The following is a 17,215-nucleotide window of genomic DNA, read 5'->3' as shown; positions in this document are numbered from 1 at the left end:
CTCTTTCGGAAGACCACCGGATTATAATTACTTTTATTTTAGGCAATCCTCATTACAAAGCCAAAGGCTCCGGGCTAGACTTTCGGTCCGTCCCTTTCCGGCCAACCGGCAGTGGCCTCACTCCCCGCCCTGCGTCCGAGGAGTGCCGGCTTCTCATTGGATGGTCCGAGGACAGATCTGGCTGCTGATTGGGTTAGAGAAGAAGGCGGGAGAGAGGTGTGGCCTTACGTCACACCGCGGGGCGGGGAGAGCCTCTGCACAGGATTCTGGGAGGTAGCCGCGCCTGGGAGGAAGAGAAGACCCGGCACGACCTCAGTCGGCCCGGTGCGCCCTCCCTCTTGGGTTCCACAGGCCCCGGTGAGCTCCGCCCCAAGCGGCCAGCGCCGGGCGGTCACGTGATCGCGAGGCCGCGGAGTCACGTGACCCGGGCGCGGCCGCCTCCTTGTTATGGCCATGGCGGCCGCGATCTCCAGTGTGGTGAGACGGGTGGAAGAACTCGGGGACCTGGCTCAGGCCCACATACAGCAGCTTAGCGAAGCCGCGGGTGAAGACGGTGAGGGAGCGGAGGAGAGCGGGCGGGCAGGGAGGACGGTCCTGCAGGGCTGGCGCTCGGTGTCCGAGGCCCCGGGGCGTCCCCGGGGGTCCTCGGGGACGCCCTGGGGCTCGGCCGCCCCCGAGCTGGCGGCGGCTCCCGACACCTCGCCGTGCCGTCGCCGCCCCCCACCCCCGGTCGAGGGCCTGGCTTCTTCCGACTTGGCGTTTCATAACCCGGGAAGCGCGTGTTGTTGACTTCGGAGCCCCGTCCGTGAGGAGGGGGGACGGGGCTGGAGCCAGGTACCGGGGAGCCTTTCCAGACGGCGGTCGTGATGGGTAGCCATTCCACGTGTTCCTCCCTGCCTGGGAAACCTCCCGTTTCGTTTTCGATTCCGAACTCCACGGTAGACAGCCTTGCGGGCAGAAAGCGCTCGATTGGTGTGCTGTAGACGCGTCTTCCATCTGTACACGTTTTCGTTCTCGTAAGGGACGTGTGGCTATTAGAATGCTTGCTCTGGAATGTCCGAACTGATTCCTTAGGAGAACCTGGTGTAGGAATTTCTTCGGTCTTGTGACATCTGGGTCCTTTGAATGACTTCTCAGTGGCCTGTAGGTTCTACATTGCTCCCTTTTAAGTTTGAATCTTGACTTACACAAACACACATAGGCGCTAAAAGTCTTGTGGATTCACTTGTGATCGGACTCATAGGGAAACCGTAGTGGGACATTTTCCCAGGAGATTAAATACTTGGTGTATTTATTGAATAGGATCTACAATGAAAACACCTAGTTTCAGAGAAGATTGTTTGCTGGATTATCTCTTCTTAGGAGTATGTTCATCAAAGACCCATAGACCACACTGAAGCCTACTTCTCTTTTGGTTTGTGGTAAGTGAATCTTAGGATTTACCTCAATAGTTAGTTCATGAGTCATAACTAATAGCTATTACCTGGAAATATATCCAGGTTACTTCTATTTCTGTTTGGACCACTCTAAAGAAATCAGAAAATGGCTTTTTTATTCACTCATTGGATCCCCAACCCATTTTTATTTTCCTTTGGAGGAATTCTTCAATCCAGTCTACAGTGAAGCCAGGTTTTAAAAGTCAGGTGTTTGTTGTCTATTTATTTTTGGAAGCCTTATGCATCTGGAACTTTACGATAGCAGTAGCTATCCCTAAAATGTTGCTAAGAAGATATTCTGTTTTTTTTTAGGTTACTGAGAATCTTTTTTCCCAGTCTCTGGACTTGAACTCAGAGCCTGAGCACTGTCCCTGGGCTTTCTCAAAGCTAGTGCTCTACCACTTGAGCCATAACACCACTTCTTTTTTTTTTTTTCTTCTTTCTGTGTATATGGTACTGAGGAATTGAACCCCAGCCTTCATGCATACTAGGCAAGCACTCCACCACTAGGCCAAACTCTCAGCCCACTAGTAAGATTTTCTTACAAAGTGTAGTTAGAACAAAGTTGTATACATTTTTAATTTAACCTGGAATTCTCTTCCTACACAACAAAAAGAATAACATTCAAAAATTGTCCTTGTGTATAACAATTAAATTCTTATAATTGTATTCTCTAGGTTGTAATGATTGATAGTGCTAGTGTCTTAAGTCAGGTAACAGCCAGTGTTTTTTCTTTCAAGATGTTAAATTCTATGGAAGAATAGACTTTTTCTAGAGATTATATAAGAATCGCTTTCATCTTTTTCCCTGCTGTGTATTACTTTGACTAAATAATTATAACAAAAATAACGCTTTCTTTTTGAGGTAGGATCTCCCTATGTAGTGTGAGCTTGCTTGAAACTCACCATGTAGTGTCTTGGATCCTTCTGTTCCTGATTTTAGGCATGTGTTAACACACCTTTCAAAACACTGCATTTATATGGGCTTTTCTGAAATGAGAGGTATGCCACTACCACCATATGTCATAAGTTTATATTACAGACTTCTTCGGCACTGGTTTAATGAGTTCAGTACAAGTCTTTGTGGACAGCAACCATGTGTGGTGGTATACACATCTAATCCTAAGTACTCATGAAATGGAGGCAGGAGGATCTTGAGTACAGGGCCAGCACTAGAAAAATTAGTGAGACCCTATCTCAAAATAGAAATGAAAGGTCTGGCAGGGTAGCTTCAGTGGTGGAGTGTTTATCCACAATGCATAAGGCTCTGAATTTAGCCCCAAGTGCCACACAAAAAAGAAAGAAAATATACAGTCTCTATAGAAGCATATAAGGAGTGTCTGTATTCCATAGGATTTTGATTCACAGTAGAATCTTTTCAGGGTTGTATGGTTGGTACTTCTAATTGAGAAAGTTTCAGATAGTGTGAATAGTGGATCTAAGGTAGTCAGAATCTGCTGAACTTTCAGGTTAGTCTGCACCTGGGAAAACTAAAGATCATCCTATGATAACAGGTGGTTGTAACCTAATACTGGTTTGACTTCAACACTAAGCAGGTTAACTCCGTGTAGTTGCTGAGGTTGGATCTGATTAGGCCTGAACATATTCTGTATTATCTGTTCCTTGGCTACTGAAGAGGAAAGGTCCAATATATTCAGAAGAAAATTGCAGAGACTTTGGTGTCCTTTGTTATAGTAGGCATATACTAAATTTTTATTACATGAGATGATATGAAAGGGCACATAATAGCTTGGTATGGGCATATAAGAAAATTTGAAATCAGAAGAAGCAAAGGGAGTGTGATGGTAGGGAAAGGGGTTGAAAAAAGAGTGAAGGTAGAAGTTAGGTGAGTTGTAATTGTAGGTGCATTAGAAAAACTTTGCTTATAGTGCTAATACTTTCATTAAAATTTGATTTGGTCAATCATGTTCTTTTAGAAAACATTTACAGGTAAATTCATAGTTACATATTTTCTTTGAGAATGCCAGATTTTTGTATAGTATTTAGCATTCCAGTAAAAGTTGTAAATTTATTATTTAAATATTTTGATTGTATTAATATTATAAAAGAAACATGAGTACTGACATGATTTAATAAATAGCAGTAGTGAATCTAGGAAGAAGTCAGTTTTTGCTTCCTAGAATAAATGTCCATAATAAGTTTGATTGTTTAAGTTGGGTATTATGATGTACTTCATGTTTGGGTAAGATGTTATTATCACCTTGCTATTTATCCATATGTTATAGAATAATCTTGTTTTATCTTTTCTGACATATAACTTCTTTTGATGTTTCAAAGACATGAATCTATGTGAAGTAATTATGTTTTTATTTCTTACAGATCACTTTTTAATTCGGGCCTCTGCAGCTCTAGAAAAGTTGAAGCACTTGTGTGGAGAAGAGAAAGAACATTCAAATCCATCAGATCTTCTAGAACTTTACACACAGGTACTGAAACAGATGTGAACAGAGACATTCTGAAAGGAGTTTATATAGATGGTAGACTCCAAACTTCAAATGTAGTAAAGTCAGCTTAATATTTATTGGAAGTGTTGCACTTCATTGTTGTTTTCTTAAACTGTCTTGAAACTTGGAAACGGTATGTAAAAGAGGAAAATTTGTAATAGAATATTAATTACTTTTACTGGATAATTAATGTATGTGATATCTTAAGACCTTGAAGATTTTATAGGCTATTAGAGACTTTATGGCCATGATTTTTTTTCTCTCTGAAATTCACCTTTCCTTAGAATTCTAAGCATGATTTCCCCCTGCTTAGTATTTCATTTATTCTAAGAATCCTGCCCTCCCTCTTCTTTTTTGTTTTGTTTTGGTACCATGGCTTGAACTCATACTGTCACTATGTGTGCTTACAGTAAGCTAGTGCTCTAGCACTCAAGCCACACCTCCGGTCCAATATTTTATTAGTTAATTGAAAATAAATATATGAAACTAGAGGTGGTACTCTTAATACGGTAGGCATTGAGAAAGACAGAGATTATGCATGTATGAAGAGCAAAGAACACAATCATTGACTACATTTTCACTATATGATTAAATAATATTAATTAAAGCATGAATCTCAGCCAGTGCCAATGGTTCATGCCTGCACTATGAGCTACTTGGGAAGGCTAAGATCAGAATATCTCAATTCAAAGTCACTCAAAATTAATGGGCAGAAAAGTTTAACCAGCAAGGGATTCATCTGATAGATTACTAGCAAGATTGTGAGAGCCCAAGGCCCTGAGTTCATGCTCAGTAATACTAAAAATCATTCTTCATTTTAATTCTTAAATAAGATCATAATTAATCTAGTATTTTAGTAAAATATCTGTGAAATTTTCCATAGGATTCATCTCAAATTACCTTTAGAGCTAGACATTTTACTTCTCAAACTTAAATAGGATGCTAGAAGATATTAATCTAATAAAGCCATCTCCCTTGCCTGCTTGTAAAGTTAAAGCCTAAGATTTGTTCTTGCAAGTGTGTGTCATTGTAGATACTTTTTTCCCTCTTTTTCACCTAGGCTATTTTGGATATGACCTATTTTGAGGAGAATAAGTTAGTGGATGAGGATTTTCCTGAAGATTCTTCACAGAAAGTAAAAGAGCTGATCAGTTTTCTTTCAGAACCAGAAATTTTAGTTAAAGATAATAATGTACATCCCAAAGTAAGTTGCTTTTCTATGAATTATAGTATAATAATGCTAGTCTTTACTATCCTTTAGAGTATTTTTTAAATCCCCTTGAGTATATCGTTGTTTCTATTTTTAAAATCTTTAATTAAGCTATTTGTGTGTGTGTGTGTGTTTTGTGAGTTCACATGCTGGTATAGGGGCATATACTCAGGGTTTGGCCTTTCATTATCTTTACATAGTTATATATATGAGTTGCCACTCAACAAAGCAGTTTATGAGTACTATGTGTCTTGACTGATGTCACCTCTTCCATCATTCTTTCCTATCCTTCCCAACCCTACTCCTTTGCCCAGTTTTCTTAATTTTGTAAGACTTGTATTGAATTTTAGGTATTCTTGTACATTCTTATTCATTTACCTCTCCTCTTGGCTCTATTCCTGAATATTCTTTTCTTTGTGTTTATTTTGTTGGACTATGAGTTGGGTTTCCAAGGAATTAGACGTTTTGAGTTGTGCCATTAGCTTTTGTGTTTAAGGCTGGTGCTCTACCACTTGAGCCACAACTCTGCTTTTGACTTTTTGGTGCTTATTTGGAGAAAAGAGTTTCTTGGACTTTTGCCTGGGCTGTCTTCACAGTGATCCTCAGCCTAGCTGTGATCAACCTCTTGAAAACCTAGGATCACAGTGCAAGCTACCAGTGCTCAGACATTTGAAAACCATTTTATGTTTAGTCCTTGGGTTTTGGTTTTTCGTTTGTTTTGTTTTTGACCATTTTTGCTGGTCCTGAAGCTTGAACTCAAGGCCTAGGCTCTGTTACTGAGCCTCTCTGTGCTCAAAGCTAGTACTTTACCACTTGAGCCATAGCTCCACTTCCAGCCTTTTCTGTGTATTTTATCCTGAGGAATTGAACCCAGGGCTCCATGCATGCTAGGCAAGCACTCTCCCATGAAGCCACATTCCTAGCCCCAGTACTTGGTTTTGAACAGAGCCTCATGTGTTCTACCATTTGAGCCACTTTAGATCCTTCTGTGTGTGTTATTTTCAAGACAGGGTCTTGTTTTATGCCGTGGTCATCGGCACAGTCATCCTTCTGTTTGTGCTTCTCTGAGTTGCTGCACTAACTGATGAACATATCACTTCTACCCATCTGTCAAGATGGAATCTTGTCAACTTTTCTTTTTTTCCCCAATACTCTCCTTGAATGAAATGTCTGATCTCTGCCTCCAAATGACTAGGATTGCATGGTGGCTACCATGCTTGCCATGCTTCTCTATTTCTGCTCTAAATTAATATTGGAGGAAGGAGATAGAATCGCTTAACACTGTACAGACCAATGAGTCAGTAAAATGTATTTTACTAAATATTCTCACATTTGCATAATAGAAATCACTTGTTATACACTAACATAAGATTTTCCCTACTTATCCTTGTTACTTTGGCAAGTGCTGTTTTTTCCCCCCAGGAATCATTTGCCCATGCATTTTTTCCTTCATCTTGGACAAGCCTTCTCTTGCTCTTTCTCTCCCTCTCTCCTCCCCGCCTCTCTCCCTCTTTCTCCCCCCTCTGTCTCTTACATTCTGTCTGTCTGTCTGTCTGTCTCTCTCTCTCTCTCTCTCTCTCTCTCTCTCTCTCTCTCTTTCTCCCCTCTGTCTCTTGCACTCTCTTTCTTTCTCTCTCTTTTTTGCCAGTCCTGGGGCTTAAACTCAGGACCTTGAGCTTTCTTGAGCTGTCCTTGAGCTTTCTTAAGGCTAGCCCTCTACCACTTGAGCCACAGTACTACTTCTGGCTTTTTCTGTGTATGTGGTAATCAAGGAATTGAATCCAGGGCTTCATACATGCTAGGTAAGAACTCCACTGCTAGGCCATACTCCATACTGTGCAGTTAGTCCCTGAAGATATCCCTACCTTCTGCTTGCCTTTGTTCTGTCTTTGCTTTACAGCCTGTTCACATGCTTTTTAACAATTAAATTAAATTGGTTAATTATGTGCCAGTCCTGGGGCTCGAGCTGTAGGGCCTATATGGGTACTGTTCCTTGAGCTTTTGTGCTCTCAGCTACTTGTGACATAGCTTTTTCCTGCCCAAGCTGGCTTAGAATTTTTTTTTTTTTTTTTTTTTTTATGCCAGTCCTGGGCTTGAGCTCAGGGCCTGAGAACTGTGCTTGGACTTTCTCAAGGCTAGAGTTCTACCACTTGAGCCTCAGCACCAGTTCTGGCTTTTTTTTTTTTTTCTATGTATGTGGTACCGAGGAATTGAACCCAGGTCTTCATGCATGCTAGGCAAGCACTCTACCACTAGGCCAAATTCCCAGCCCCCGGATGCTACTTTTGTTCTGTATATTTCCTAGGACAAGCTCACTGTGGAAAGAAATCATCCCTCAAAGAACCCTAGTATGATCAGTTAAAAACATTGACTTACGTTTTTCTGTCAATCTAGTTTGTTAAATCTTATTTTCTACTTCTGTGAAAGATTATTTTTAATCAGTTTATGCACTGTATATTTTTCATAATGTCAGTGTAATTTGATGCTACAATGTTATTAAACATTATTTTGTAAAGCTAACTTGAAATTGAGTTAAATTTAACATAGCCATCAACTTCAGTATTTCTACTGAATTCAGTGATAAACATTTCTGTGTAATTTAGCTGAACAGGGTACATTTAGTGAAATAGGTTTTTAGTTGCTCAATTTTTTGGAATGTGACTTCTAGATATCAAGTGTCTCCTTTAGCTCTGTCTTCTGTTTCAGCCTTGTGATTTGCTTGGGGACGAGCTGCTGGAATGTCTCTCTTGGAGGCGAGGAGCCCTACTCTACATGTACTGTCATTCTCTGACTAAGAGAAGGGAGTGGCTCTTGAGAAAAAACAGTTTGCTTAAAAAGGTACAAAGACATTATGTACATATTTTGATTGTTGGCACAGATTCCCCAAAGCCATGTGTTACGTTAATAAAGGAATCCACGGATCAGCTTTCATTCTGCATCTTTTACAGCTAATAAGCTGAATTACTGTGAAGACTAAATAAGATTTTTCTCTGTGTGTGTGTGTGTGTGTGATCTCTTTTTTTTCCCCTGGGTCTTATTATTTGAAGAGATATACAAGTATATATTGATGTTATGAAACCTTAGAGTGGTAAAAACATACTGAAATATAATAACCATGAAATATTTGTTTCTTTGCCTTTGGTTTTTATTTAGTACCTTGTTGATGGAATCAGTTACTTGCTACAGATGCTAAATTATCGTTGCCCTGTCCAGTTAAATGAAGGAGTTTCTTTCCAAGATCTAGACACAGCTAAATTACTAAGTGCAGGTAATATGATCTTTTCTGTGTATGTACTGGTCCTGGGTGTTGAACTCAGGGCTTAAGTGCTATCCCTGAGTGATTTTGGTCAAAACTAGTGCTTCACTACCGCACATGGCTTTTTTGGTATTTACTTAGTAAGGGTCTCATGCACCATCTGGTCCAGGCTGGCTTAGAACCATGCTCATCGAATGTCAGCCTCCCAAGTAGCAGCACATTAGAGGTATGAGCCACCGGTGCCTGGCATCTTTCTAAACGATGCTAACTTTTTTTTTTTTTTTTTTTTTTGCCAGTCCTGGGCTTGAGCTCAGGGCCTGAGCACTGTCCTTGGACTTTCTCAAGGCTAGAGCTCTACCACTTGAGCCTCAGCACCACTTATGGCTTTTTTCTATGTATGTGGTATCGAGGAATCGAACCCGGGTCTTCATGCATGCTAGGCAAGCACTTTAACCACTAGGCCAAACTCCCGGCCCCACGATGCTAACTTTTTAAAGATGTTTAGGAAATTTTCTAGATTTTACTTTTGTAAAATGAATGCTAGGTTTGTATATACTTTATGCTAAATTAGAGGTAAAAGCTTTTTAAGAAATTCAAAGATTAAAGTCTTCTCATGTAATATAGAAAAATACTTAGGATCTCTATGGTTTAGTGGTTTAGGGAGTTTTACTGATTTTTATATCTCCATATTGTTTTGACCAGAAATAGTTCTTCCTCTTTATATCAGACTAGAAGTAACTTTTAAATGACAGTGACATTTATGCTCTTTCAAATAGTAAGGTCCAGATCAACTACAGTGGTTTCAGGATACCATATTCTTACCATTTCCTCTAGAGTCTTTAGCTTCGAAAGTGTAGGCAATTTAGAAAAAGTGCAATGTAAATGCTATTTTCAGAGTTGTGTACCATGCACCCCCATTCCATTCTCAGTCTTTCAGGCTATGAGAATGATAAAAGAAAGTATGCTTCAGCCATCTTTGTTCCTGTAGAGCAGCCTTTGCAAATGTTTCTTATAACACTTCTCATACAGTTCACCTTGCTGCAAGGAAATATGGAAAGTAGAGTTCTTCATCTGATATATTGCCATCCTAAGTTAAAATTCTTTACCAAGGAAGGCCAGGGGAATCACTATTGTGTGACAGCTTTACATTTCTTTCATAAGCAGTAACTTTAAGTCTGGGAACCAGATCTAGAGCATGGTTTACATTTTAAGCTAAAGTGCTGGGAAGAACCTGTTTTTATCATCTTTTTATAAATGGAGGAATTGAAGTCCAGGTAAACTGAGGGTCATCTAGTTGCAAATAATATAAAAATCATAGTAAAATTTCATGCTCTTATATAATCTGAAGCTTTTCTGGGTTTTAAATAAGCTATGAGTTATAATAAGGCTTCTTGGGAAAACTATATCATTTTAAAATATATTTTATTATTTCCTATTAGTTTCTCTGAGCCTTTTCTCTTAATTTGAAAATATTTCATGTAAAAAAAGAAACAAAAATACAGGATATGTTTAAATGTCATTCACATAGAACTAGGACTCTCTCTTGTGATGTCCAAGAAGTATTTTTTAAGTTAATTTAGATAAACATCCATCTAAATACAGTTTGCTGTGCATCCAAGAACTCCTTTAACGGGTATGACATTTTGACAAATATATCATTTTGATGTATTTATGGAAAATAAATTAGTTATTTACTTAAAATAGTCTTTAAAGTCTACTCAAATTACCTACTTCTTAATTTAGGACACTTGAAAGATTTTAGAATCTTAAAAATAGGTCACCTATTCCCCTCATCTTGCCTAATTAGAAGAGAAGATGTTTTGTGGCCTGGAATTTTCCTTTTGGAAGGCCTGTGGCACTGGTGCTATCGCTCCAGATTTTTTTTTTTTTTTTTTTTTTTTTTTGCCAGTCCTGAGCTTGAGCTCAGGGCCTGAGCACTGTCCTTGGACTTTCTCAAGGCTAGAGCTCTACCACTTGAGCCTCAGCACCACTTCCGGCTTTTTTCTATGTATGTGGTACTGAGGAATCAAACCCGGGTCTTCATACATGCTAGGCAAGCACTCTACCACAAGGCCAAACTCCTGGCCCCTCTCCAGATGTTTTAAACATTCATACTCCTAGCTTCAATTGCATCTTTAATAGTGGAATTGAAGGGTCAGATGTGGTTTTCAAATATTTCCCAAGGAATCAGAAAACTATATAGGCAGTACAACTGTTTTGTCGTAGTCATCTTCTGGTTTCAGCTTCTTACCTACGGAAGCTTGTTTTCGTAAATCCATCTCCCTGAACATCATAAGATTAGGAGCCAGGAAACCCACTTTCTTATAGGCTAACTTCCTCCAAATACCCTGTGAAAGAGAATCTCATTGATTTTTTATTAGCCTTATGAGTATTCTAAAGTTGCTTGCAGAATTTTATTTTTACCAAGTTTTCCACTGATGAAATGAATTGTCCAATAGGTGGTCTTAGAGAGAACCCCAATCAATACTTATTTCAATGGTTCTTTTTTTTTTGTCAATATTGTTTTGTTTTTGTGATAAACTTCTTTTATAAACAGTGTAATGATTGAAATATTGTTTTAATTAGGATTGTACTAGTAATTTGTTTTTTCTAAGTTATTAAACAAGATGAAATATACTTGTTGACAAGGTATTTATTTTTAATAACTATGGGTTTTTTTAATTCTGATTTCTTCAAAATAATGACCCTTTTAGGAGTATTTAGTGATATTCACTTGCTGGCAATGATGTACAGTGGAGAAATGTGCTACTGGGGATTGAAGTATTGTGCAGATCAACACCCAGAAAATCACGAAGTGGATGACTCTGTTTCTGGAGCAAGCTGCACCTCACACAAAGAACCCTTGGATTTCCGAGAAGTGGGAGAAAAAATTTTGAAAAAGTATGTATCCGTGTGTGAAGGACCCCTGAAGGAACAAGAGTGGAATACAACAAATGCAAAACAAATCTTAAGCTTCTTTCAGCATCACTCTTAACTAGTCATTTTAATCAGAAAGACAAGAAGACCCATGAAATACAAAATAAGGTTTCAGAAGAGATACTGCCACTGATTTTGAAAAAGATTTACACTACAGAAAGATATTCAGTACTTCTTTAAATGCAATCATTTTCCATTATATATCCTCAAACCTGTGAAAAAATGATTAACTCTTAAATGACATATGTATATTATTCTAACTCAGCTTGATGTCAGATATCATATCCTGCTTATAAAGGAGGAACACAAGTTAGTTTTTCAAAATATTTTTCTAGATTTTTTTGGGGGGGGGAGTTTGTTTGTTTTAATTTTAGGTTTTTTTTTTCTTTAATGTTATTTTGAGATAGGATCTCACTATATGTAGCCTAGGCTAGCCGCCAACTCACTATGTAGCCCAGACTGGCCTTGAACTCACAATCTTCCTGTCTCAGCCTCCCAAGTTTTATGGGCATGTTCAACAATGCCCAGATAGATGATTATTTATTTATTTTTGTTGTGGTATGACATATGTAACACAAAATTTAATCTCCATCTAGAAGTTTGCCATGCTTCAAAGATTAAAATAGATTACCTTATTGCTTTGAATATGTACTATAAGTATAGATGTAGACAAAAGGAAAGATAATGACATATTCAGATTCAGTTTCCAATAAGGTAAACAATAGAAGATTCCACAAGGGAATTATATTTAATTACTTTGTCATACATTATATTTAAAATTTCTATTTAGGTATTTAATACAAACTTTTTCAGTGATTTTCTTATTTTGTTTAAAATGAAATACAGTTTCTCAGTATAGATAAAAATCAAGTTATGTTAGTCCATTAGTTGCAAAGCTTTTAGAGGATCTTTTCGTGTAGTATTGAAATTTTAATATTTTTTTTCTTTCATAGTGGAGGTGAAATCTTAAGGGCCACAGAGCCTCATATGCTGTCTGCTCACTGTCTTTCTGCCTACCTCACCTGTTGTCATCTTGGGATGCTCTGCCTGCTTCCTTGCTGATCTACAGGATGTCTGTCCCAGTGACTTCAACACATTCCAGCAACTCATTTCCAATGATCTCCCCACTGTGAACATTAACCGTCCTACTTTCGCTCTGAAATTTCAGTAGCTGATAGTAATTCTCATCTTCCTTCCCTACCTTTCTTGGTTTTGTTGTGCTCTTTTTGTTCTTTTCACTGCAGAACTTTAGTGTTTTTGCAGCCTTCCTTTCTTGACTTCTAGCCTTACTCCTGGATTATTATATTAACCTTTTTCAGCTTCATGGACACCATATGAATAGAGGTTAATTGTTTTCCTCTTCTGTCTTATTTTTTTCACCCAGTCTTTCTGTGAGCTTTTTATATTGAAAATTCCTGTTACCAAGCTTGTGAATGCTAAGTCCATGGAAAGGTCATGCATCCCTTCAGAGTAGAATCGCTACAAGAGTGTTACTTGACTTTAAAGGACCCTTACTAAAAGCCTTTTGTTTGTTAGTAGAGTGGTCTCTTTCTTTTTCCCCACTTTTTCTGTACCATTCTTTCTCATCTCACTTTCTGCAGGCTCCTTCCTCCTGTTATACGGAAACCTGACACCATAAGGAAGTCGACCAACAATTACCAACCTTACTCATTTTCTCCTGTTTTGGAGGAAAAGAAGTTGCTGGCTTTCTATTGAAGACTAATAAATTCCACAAGTTTCATTCCTAATATGTCACTCATTTGTCACTTCTCTTTTTTTGCCTAGCATTCTTGTTACAAATCTCCCCAGAATTCTGTTCTCCATTCTCTCCTTCCCCCCCCCCCATTCCTTTTGCTGTAAAATACTGTCTGAATAACCATAACCATTACTTCTAGCAGAAGGTTGGGTTGGACTGTAATCTTCCTCTTGCTTTCTGTCTATTGGATGTCTTCACTTAGAGAAACATTCCATAGTAATTTTCAAGTTGGTATGAACAAATAACATCTTCATCCTTCCTAAAAAGTTTATGTGTTCATATTTTCTGGTCTTCCACCAAATAGGGAAACACTACCTTCCCAACTTCATTTCTACAGGCCTTATGTTCAACTTTATGATTCTCATATATTGAAAATAACAGGCTGCTTCTTTTCCCCCTAGTTCTGGGGCTTGAGCGGTAGGCCTGGCTGTTGTGCTGTCCTTGAGCACCTTTAGCTCAAGGCTAGTGCTCTGCCACTTTAAGCCTCAGGGCTACTTCCAGCTTTTTCTGAATAGTCTATTGAAGATAAGAGTCTCAGAGACTTTTCTGCCCAGTCTAGGTTCGAAGCACAGTCCTCAGATCTCAGACTCCTGAGTATCTAGGATCATAGGCATGAGCCACCAGTGCCTGGCCCAGCTGTTTTTTTGATAATCAGATGAATGCTGATAAAATCTTGGGGACAATGGGACACTCCCTGTTCCTCTAGGCCTCTGACTTATCTTTACACCACTCTGAAGTGGTCATTGTAAAGATTTTAATTGTAAAGATTTCAACTCTTTTAATATAGCCCAGACTTAGACTTTGCCTTTTTTTAGAAATGTTGATCAAGAAATCACTGGTACTTCCATTCCTTCCTAAAATGTGCTTATTGTTTATCAACCTTAATACAGCTGTACAGTTCAGTACTTTCACGTTCGTGTGTATGGCAAGCAAATTCCTACTTATTTTTGCGATACAGCTTCCACATCCAGTGTTTTTTTTTCACTCTTGTGCTCCAAATCCAATGTGCTTGTTATAGTCCCTCATTTGCCTTTCCCATGTTATTAAATTTACCCCATTACTTTATATAGTTATTTTCCATACTGCTGAGAAAACTTTATACTTCTAGAAATTTACTTTTAATGTTTAATGCATGGTAGGCCCATGGTAGTGGTTTTTGGATTAATGAGGCAAGATTTCAATACCCAGCTGCACAAAAGGATTTCAAACTGCCATCCCCTCTACACCAGTGGCTGATGAGGCAAATAGCAATGTGCACAGCCTTCGCAGGAGTCAAGTGTTATTTGTATTCCCAACCTAGGAGAACCAGCTTCATTGGAAGAAGCAGGGAACTTGCCTTTATGGCCCTGTGGACTTACTGGTTGGTATAATTATGAGGGTGTTTCGGATGCTTTTTGTATAGCATACAGTCATCCCTCCTACATCCTGGAAAACAATTTGTAGGCCATCGTAGTTATGTTTTTTACTCTGGTGTATTATAAACACGTTTTTGTATGCACTAAAGCTCATGAAATAAATTTTCTTTCATTTAGATGAAATAACTTCAAAACACCAAGTATTCTACACAAGGAAACCACTATAATTGATTCATTCGGCATCTACAGTGGTCCTACATGTCATATTTTTTTCTTAGGTGCTGAGGGATGTAGCTTTGTCAGCACTTTCTCCTTTTGGAGCTTGTATTCTAGTAGAGGAGAAATGTGTGGTGTATCAAGTGATGGCTGCTATGAAGAATGGTTCAGGGAATAAAGGGTGAATGTGACTTAGGGATGGGTGCTATTTTATTTCCAGAGGTTGGGAAGGCACATCTAAACACTTACCTTCTGCTTTAACCTGTATGACTTTATGTCTTCACATTACACCTTGTTGCGTAATGTCATTCGACATTCAGTACATTAATAAGTGGAAGTTCTAATAGTGAATTATGGAATGAGTGGTATTTTTGACCTCATATTTGCTATATATAAAGGTAGGACTTATAAGTGTGTGTGTGTGTCCCTCAAAAACTTGCATTTTTTAAAATTCTCTCTTCTCTTTCTCTACTTCCTTGGGACCCATTCCTACCTGCCCCCCAGTGAAGGTACCCCATTTGCCACAAACTCTCCTGCAGGACTCTAGCTGTCCAGTGTCTGTACTCTATCTAACCATATAAGATAGCATCATGAAAATATTAAGATACATTTAATGTAGCTACAATCACGTATGCATTATGTATTAATGTTGATGTCTTGTTTTTTTTTCTACTTCCAGTGAAAATCATTTTTTCATTGTTTTGAATGATGTTTCCTAAAATTTAAACTCTGCTAAAGGATTTTTTATGATGTTTAAATTTGTTTGATTCATTACTGTAAATTTTTTCACGTGAACCAAGGTTTATGACTTGGTTAAGGACTTTTCTGTTTGGGCACGTTGATAAAGTTTCTGACTACAGTGAATGAGTTAATGCTACCTATAATGAGATTATGACCTTTTGATATAGTCTTGAACACAGTATAGTGAGGTGAGAGTCATGACTAAAAAAAATCTCACCATCAAATTACATTCCTAGCTTTGTAGTCCTATGAATTCTCTGGTATTCATTCATTTATGAGCTGTGTCTTAACACATTTGGTGGCATTAAAAAAAAAGTCAACATGTTTTAATTATTGTTGTTCTGTTGTTACTGTCCAAGTGCCCCTTTCTAGCTCCTGTGAGTTACTCCTATGCCACAAAACCCCTTCCCTGTAATCTTTGAACATAGTATGAAATGTCCTATTATAGAAGTGTTACATGAAGATACATTAAAGTAATGTTAAGTAAAGTTAAAGTATCAATGATGTATTTATCCTGGTGTTAAGTATCTAGGTTCTTTTTCCTACTTTTAGTGAAAATTTCCATGTCAAATGTTTTAGAACATATAATTTTTATTAAAAATAAAGTCATATTCCCCTACCTTGTTTCTTTTTTTTTTTTAAGTATGTTACTTTGTTCCCTTTTTCACTGTTCCATGGAAATAAAAGTGTTTATCAACTCAGTTTATTAAACTTTAGAATAGTCTTTCTTGTGTTCCTAATAACGTTCTAGACAGTGTAGCAAAGTCTTTAGGATTGTGGAGTCTGGAGCCCAAACACCCAAGTTCAAATCACAGACCTGCCACTTCCTAACTGTATAAGTATGAAATCAATTACTTTTTTGTGCCTTACTGTCCTAATTTTTACCACAGCAATATTAATAGTACCTAAGTGTTAGTTCAATGTTTAGCCATGGTAAGAGTAGACGAGTTAGCTATCATTACATTCCTTAGTGTATAAATAGTTCTGTGAGTAGGTATATGTCATTTAACAAGACTCATTAGCCTGAACAATTGAGTAGCAAACTCTTGTGGCTTGGAAGAACGGCCTTTTCCCAATTCAAGTCACACTGGACATCTAAACATGAAGCAGGTATCAAGAAGAAGAAATTACCTGGTGAGTAGGAAATCAGTTTTTATTTTGCTTTGTGTAAATGCCAGAAGAAACCCTGCAGTTAATTGTTAAAATATTTTCCATTCCACTCTCAAAATATATTTAGACCAGTATGCTATATTTAGATGTATTTGTCATGTGAGAATCATATAAACCCTATTTAAAGCATGCTTTTTTCCCCAATCAGCATGAAACTTTTGACTTAGTTCTTGACCCAAAGTAGAGGCATTTAAATATTAAGTCATGTAAGTATTATACATATCCCTTAAAAATAGGCTATTCAAGGCTGGGGGTTTGGCCTAGTGGTAGAGTGCTTGCCTAGCATACATGAAGACCCAGGTTTGATTCCTCAGTACCACATATGTAGAAAAAGCCAGAAGTGCTGCTATGTTTCAAGTGGTAGAGCTCTATCCTTGAGAAAGCCCAAGGACAGTGCTTAGGCCCTGAGTTTGAGCCCTAGGGAAAAAAATAGGCTATTCTAAGCCTTATATGCACACGACAGAATTATGGAGCTGTAAAAAGCAATGTATCTAGTTGGGCACTGTGGCTCATGGCTGTAATCCTAGCTGCACAGGAGGCTGAGCTCTGAGCCTGGTTCAAAGCTAGTCTGGGCAGAAAATTGCCTGTAAGACTCTTAACTCCAGTTAACCACTTAAAACCAGAAGTGGGATGTGGCTCCAAGGGGCAGAGCACACTCACGTCGAGCATAAAAA

General features: G+C 38.3%; 1 protein-coding gene across 2 annotated transcripts; it reads left to right on the top strand.

The window, feature by feature from the left end:
• The first annotated feature begins 366 nt into the window (after positions 1-366).
• Positions 367-15,990, top strand: Rimoc1 (RAB7A interacting MON1-CCZ1 complex subunit 1). Of its 2 annotated transcripts, none has more exons than XM_090331996.1 (7): positions 367-553; positions 3,776-3,882; positions 4,961-5,104; positions 7,817-7,948; positions 8,264-8,378; positions 11,081-11,267; positions 12,257-12,600. In XM_090331996.1, the coding sequence occupies exons 1-7, from the start codon at positions 448-450 to the stop codon at positions 12,363-12,365; spliced, it is 900 nt and encodes a 299-aa protein (XP_090188122.1). In that variant the 5' UTR covers positions 367-447; the 3' UTR covers positions 12,366-12,600. The 2 variants fall into 2 exon arrangements, with proteins under 2 accessions (XP_090188122.1, XP_090188121.1); XM_090331995.1 differs by lacking the exon at positions 12,257-12,600 and adding an exon at positions 12,905-15,990 and having other exon boundaries at positions 368-553.
• The last annotated feature ends 1,225 nt before the right edge of the window (positions 15,991-17,215 follow it).

The sequence above is a fragment of the Megascapheus bottae genome, chromosome 4 (genome assembly GCF_031878675.1).
Source record: "Megascapheus bottae isolate mThoBot1 chromosome 4, mThoBot2.hap1, whole genome shotgun sequence".
Taxonomy (NCBI): domain Eukaryota; kingdom Metazoa; phylum Chordata; class Mammalia; order Rodentia; family Geomyidae; genus Megascapheus; species Megascapheus bottae.
Note: the sequence above shows the minus strand (reverse complement) of the source record. Positions and strands in the feature narration are given on the sequence as shown.

Coding starts and splice junctions, on each gene's coding strand:
- Rimoc1 (XM_090331995.1), top strand. CDS start 448: ATGGCCATGGCGGCCGCGATCTCCAGTGTGGTGAGACGGGTGGAAGAA. Junction 8,379..11,080: donor AGCTAAATTACTAAGTGCAG/GTAATATGATCT, acceptor TGACCCTTTTAG/GAGTATTTAGTGATATTCAC. Junction 11,268..12,904: donor GGAGAAAAAATTTTGAAAAA/GTATGTATCCGT, acceptor CACTTTCTGCAG/GCTCCTTCCTCCTGTTATAC.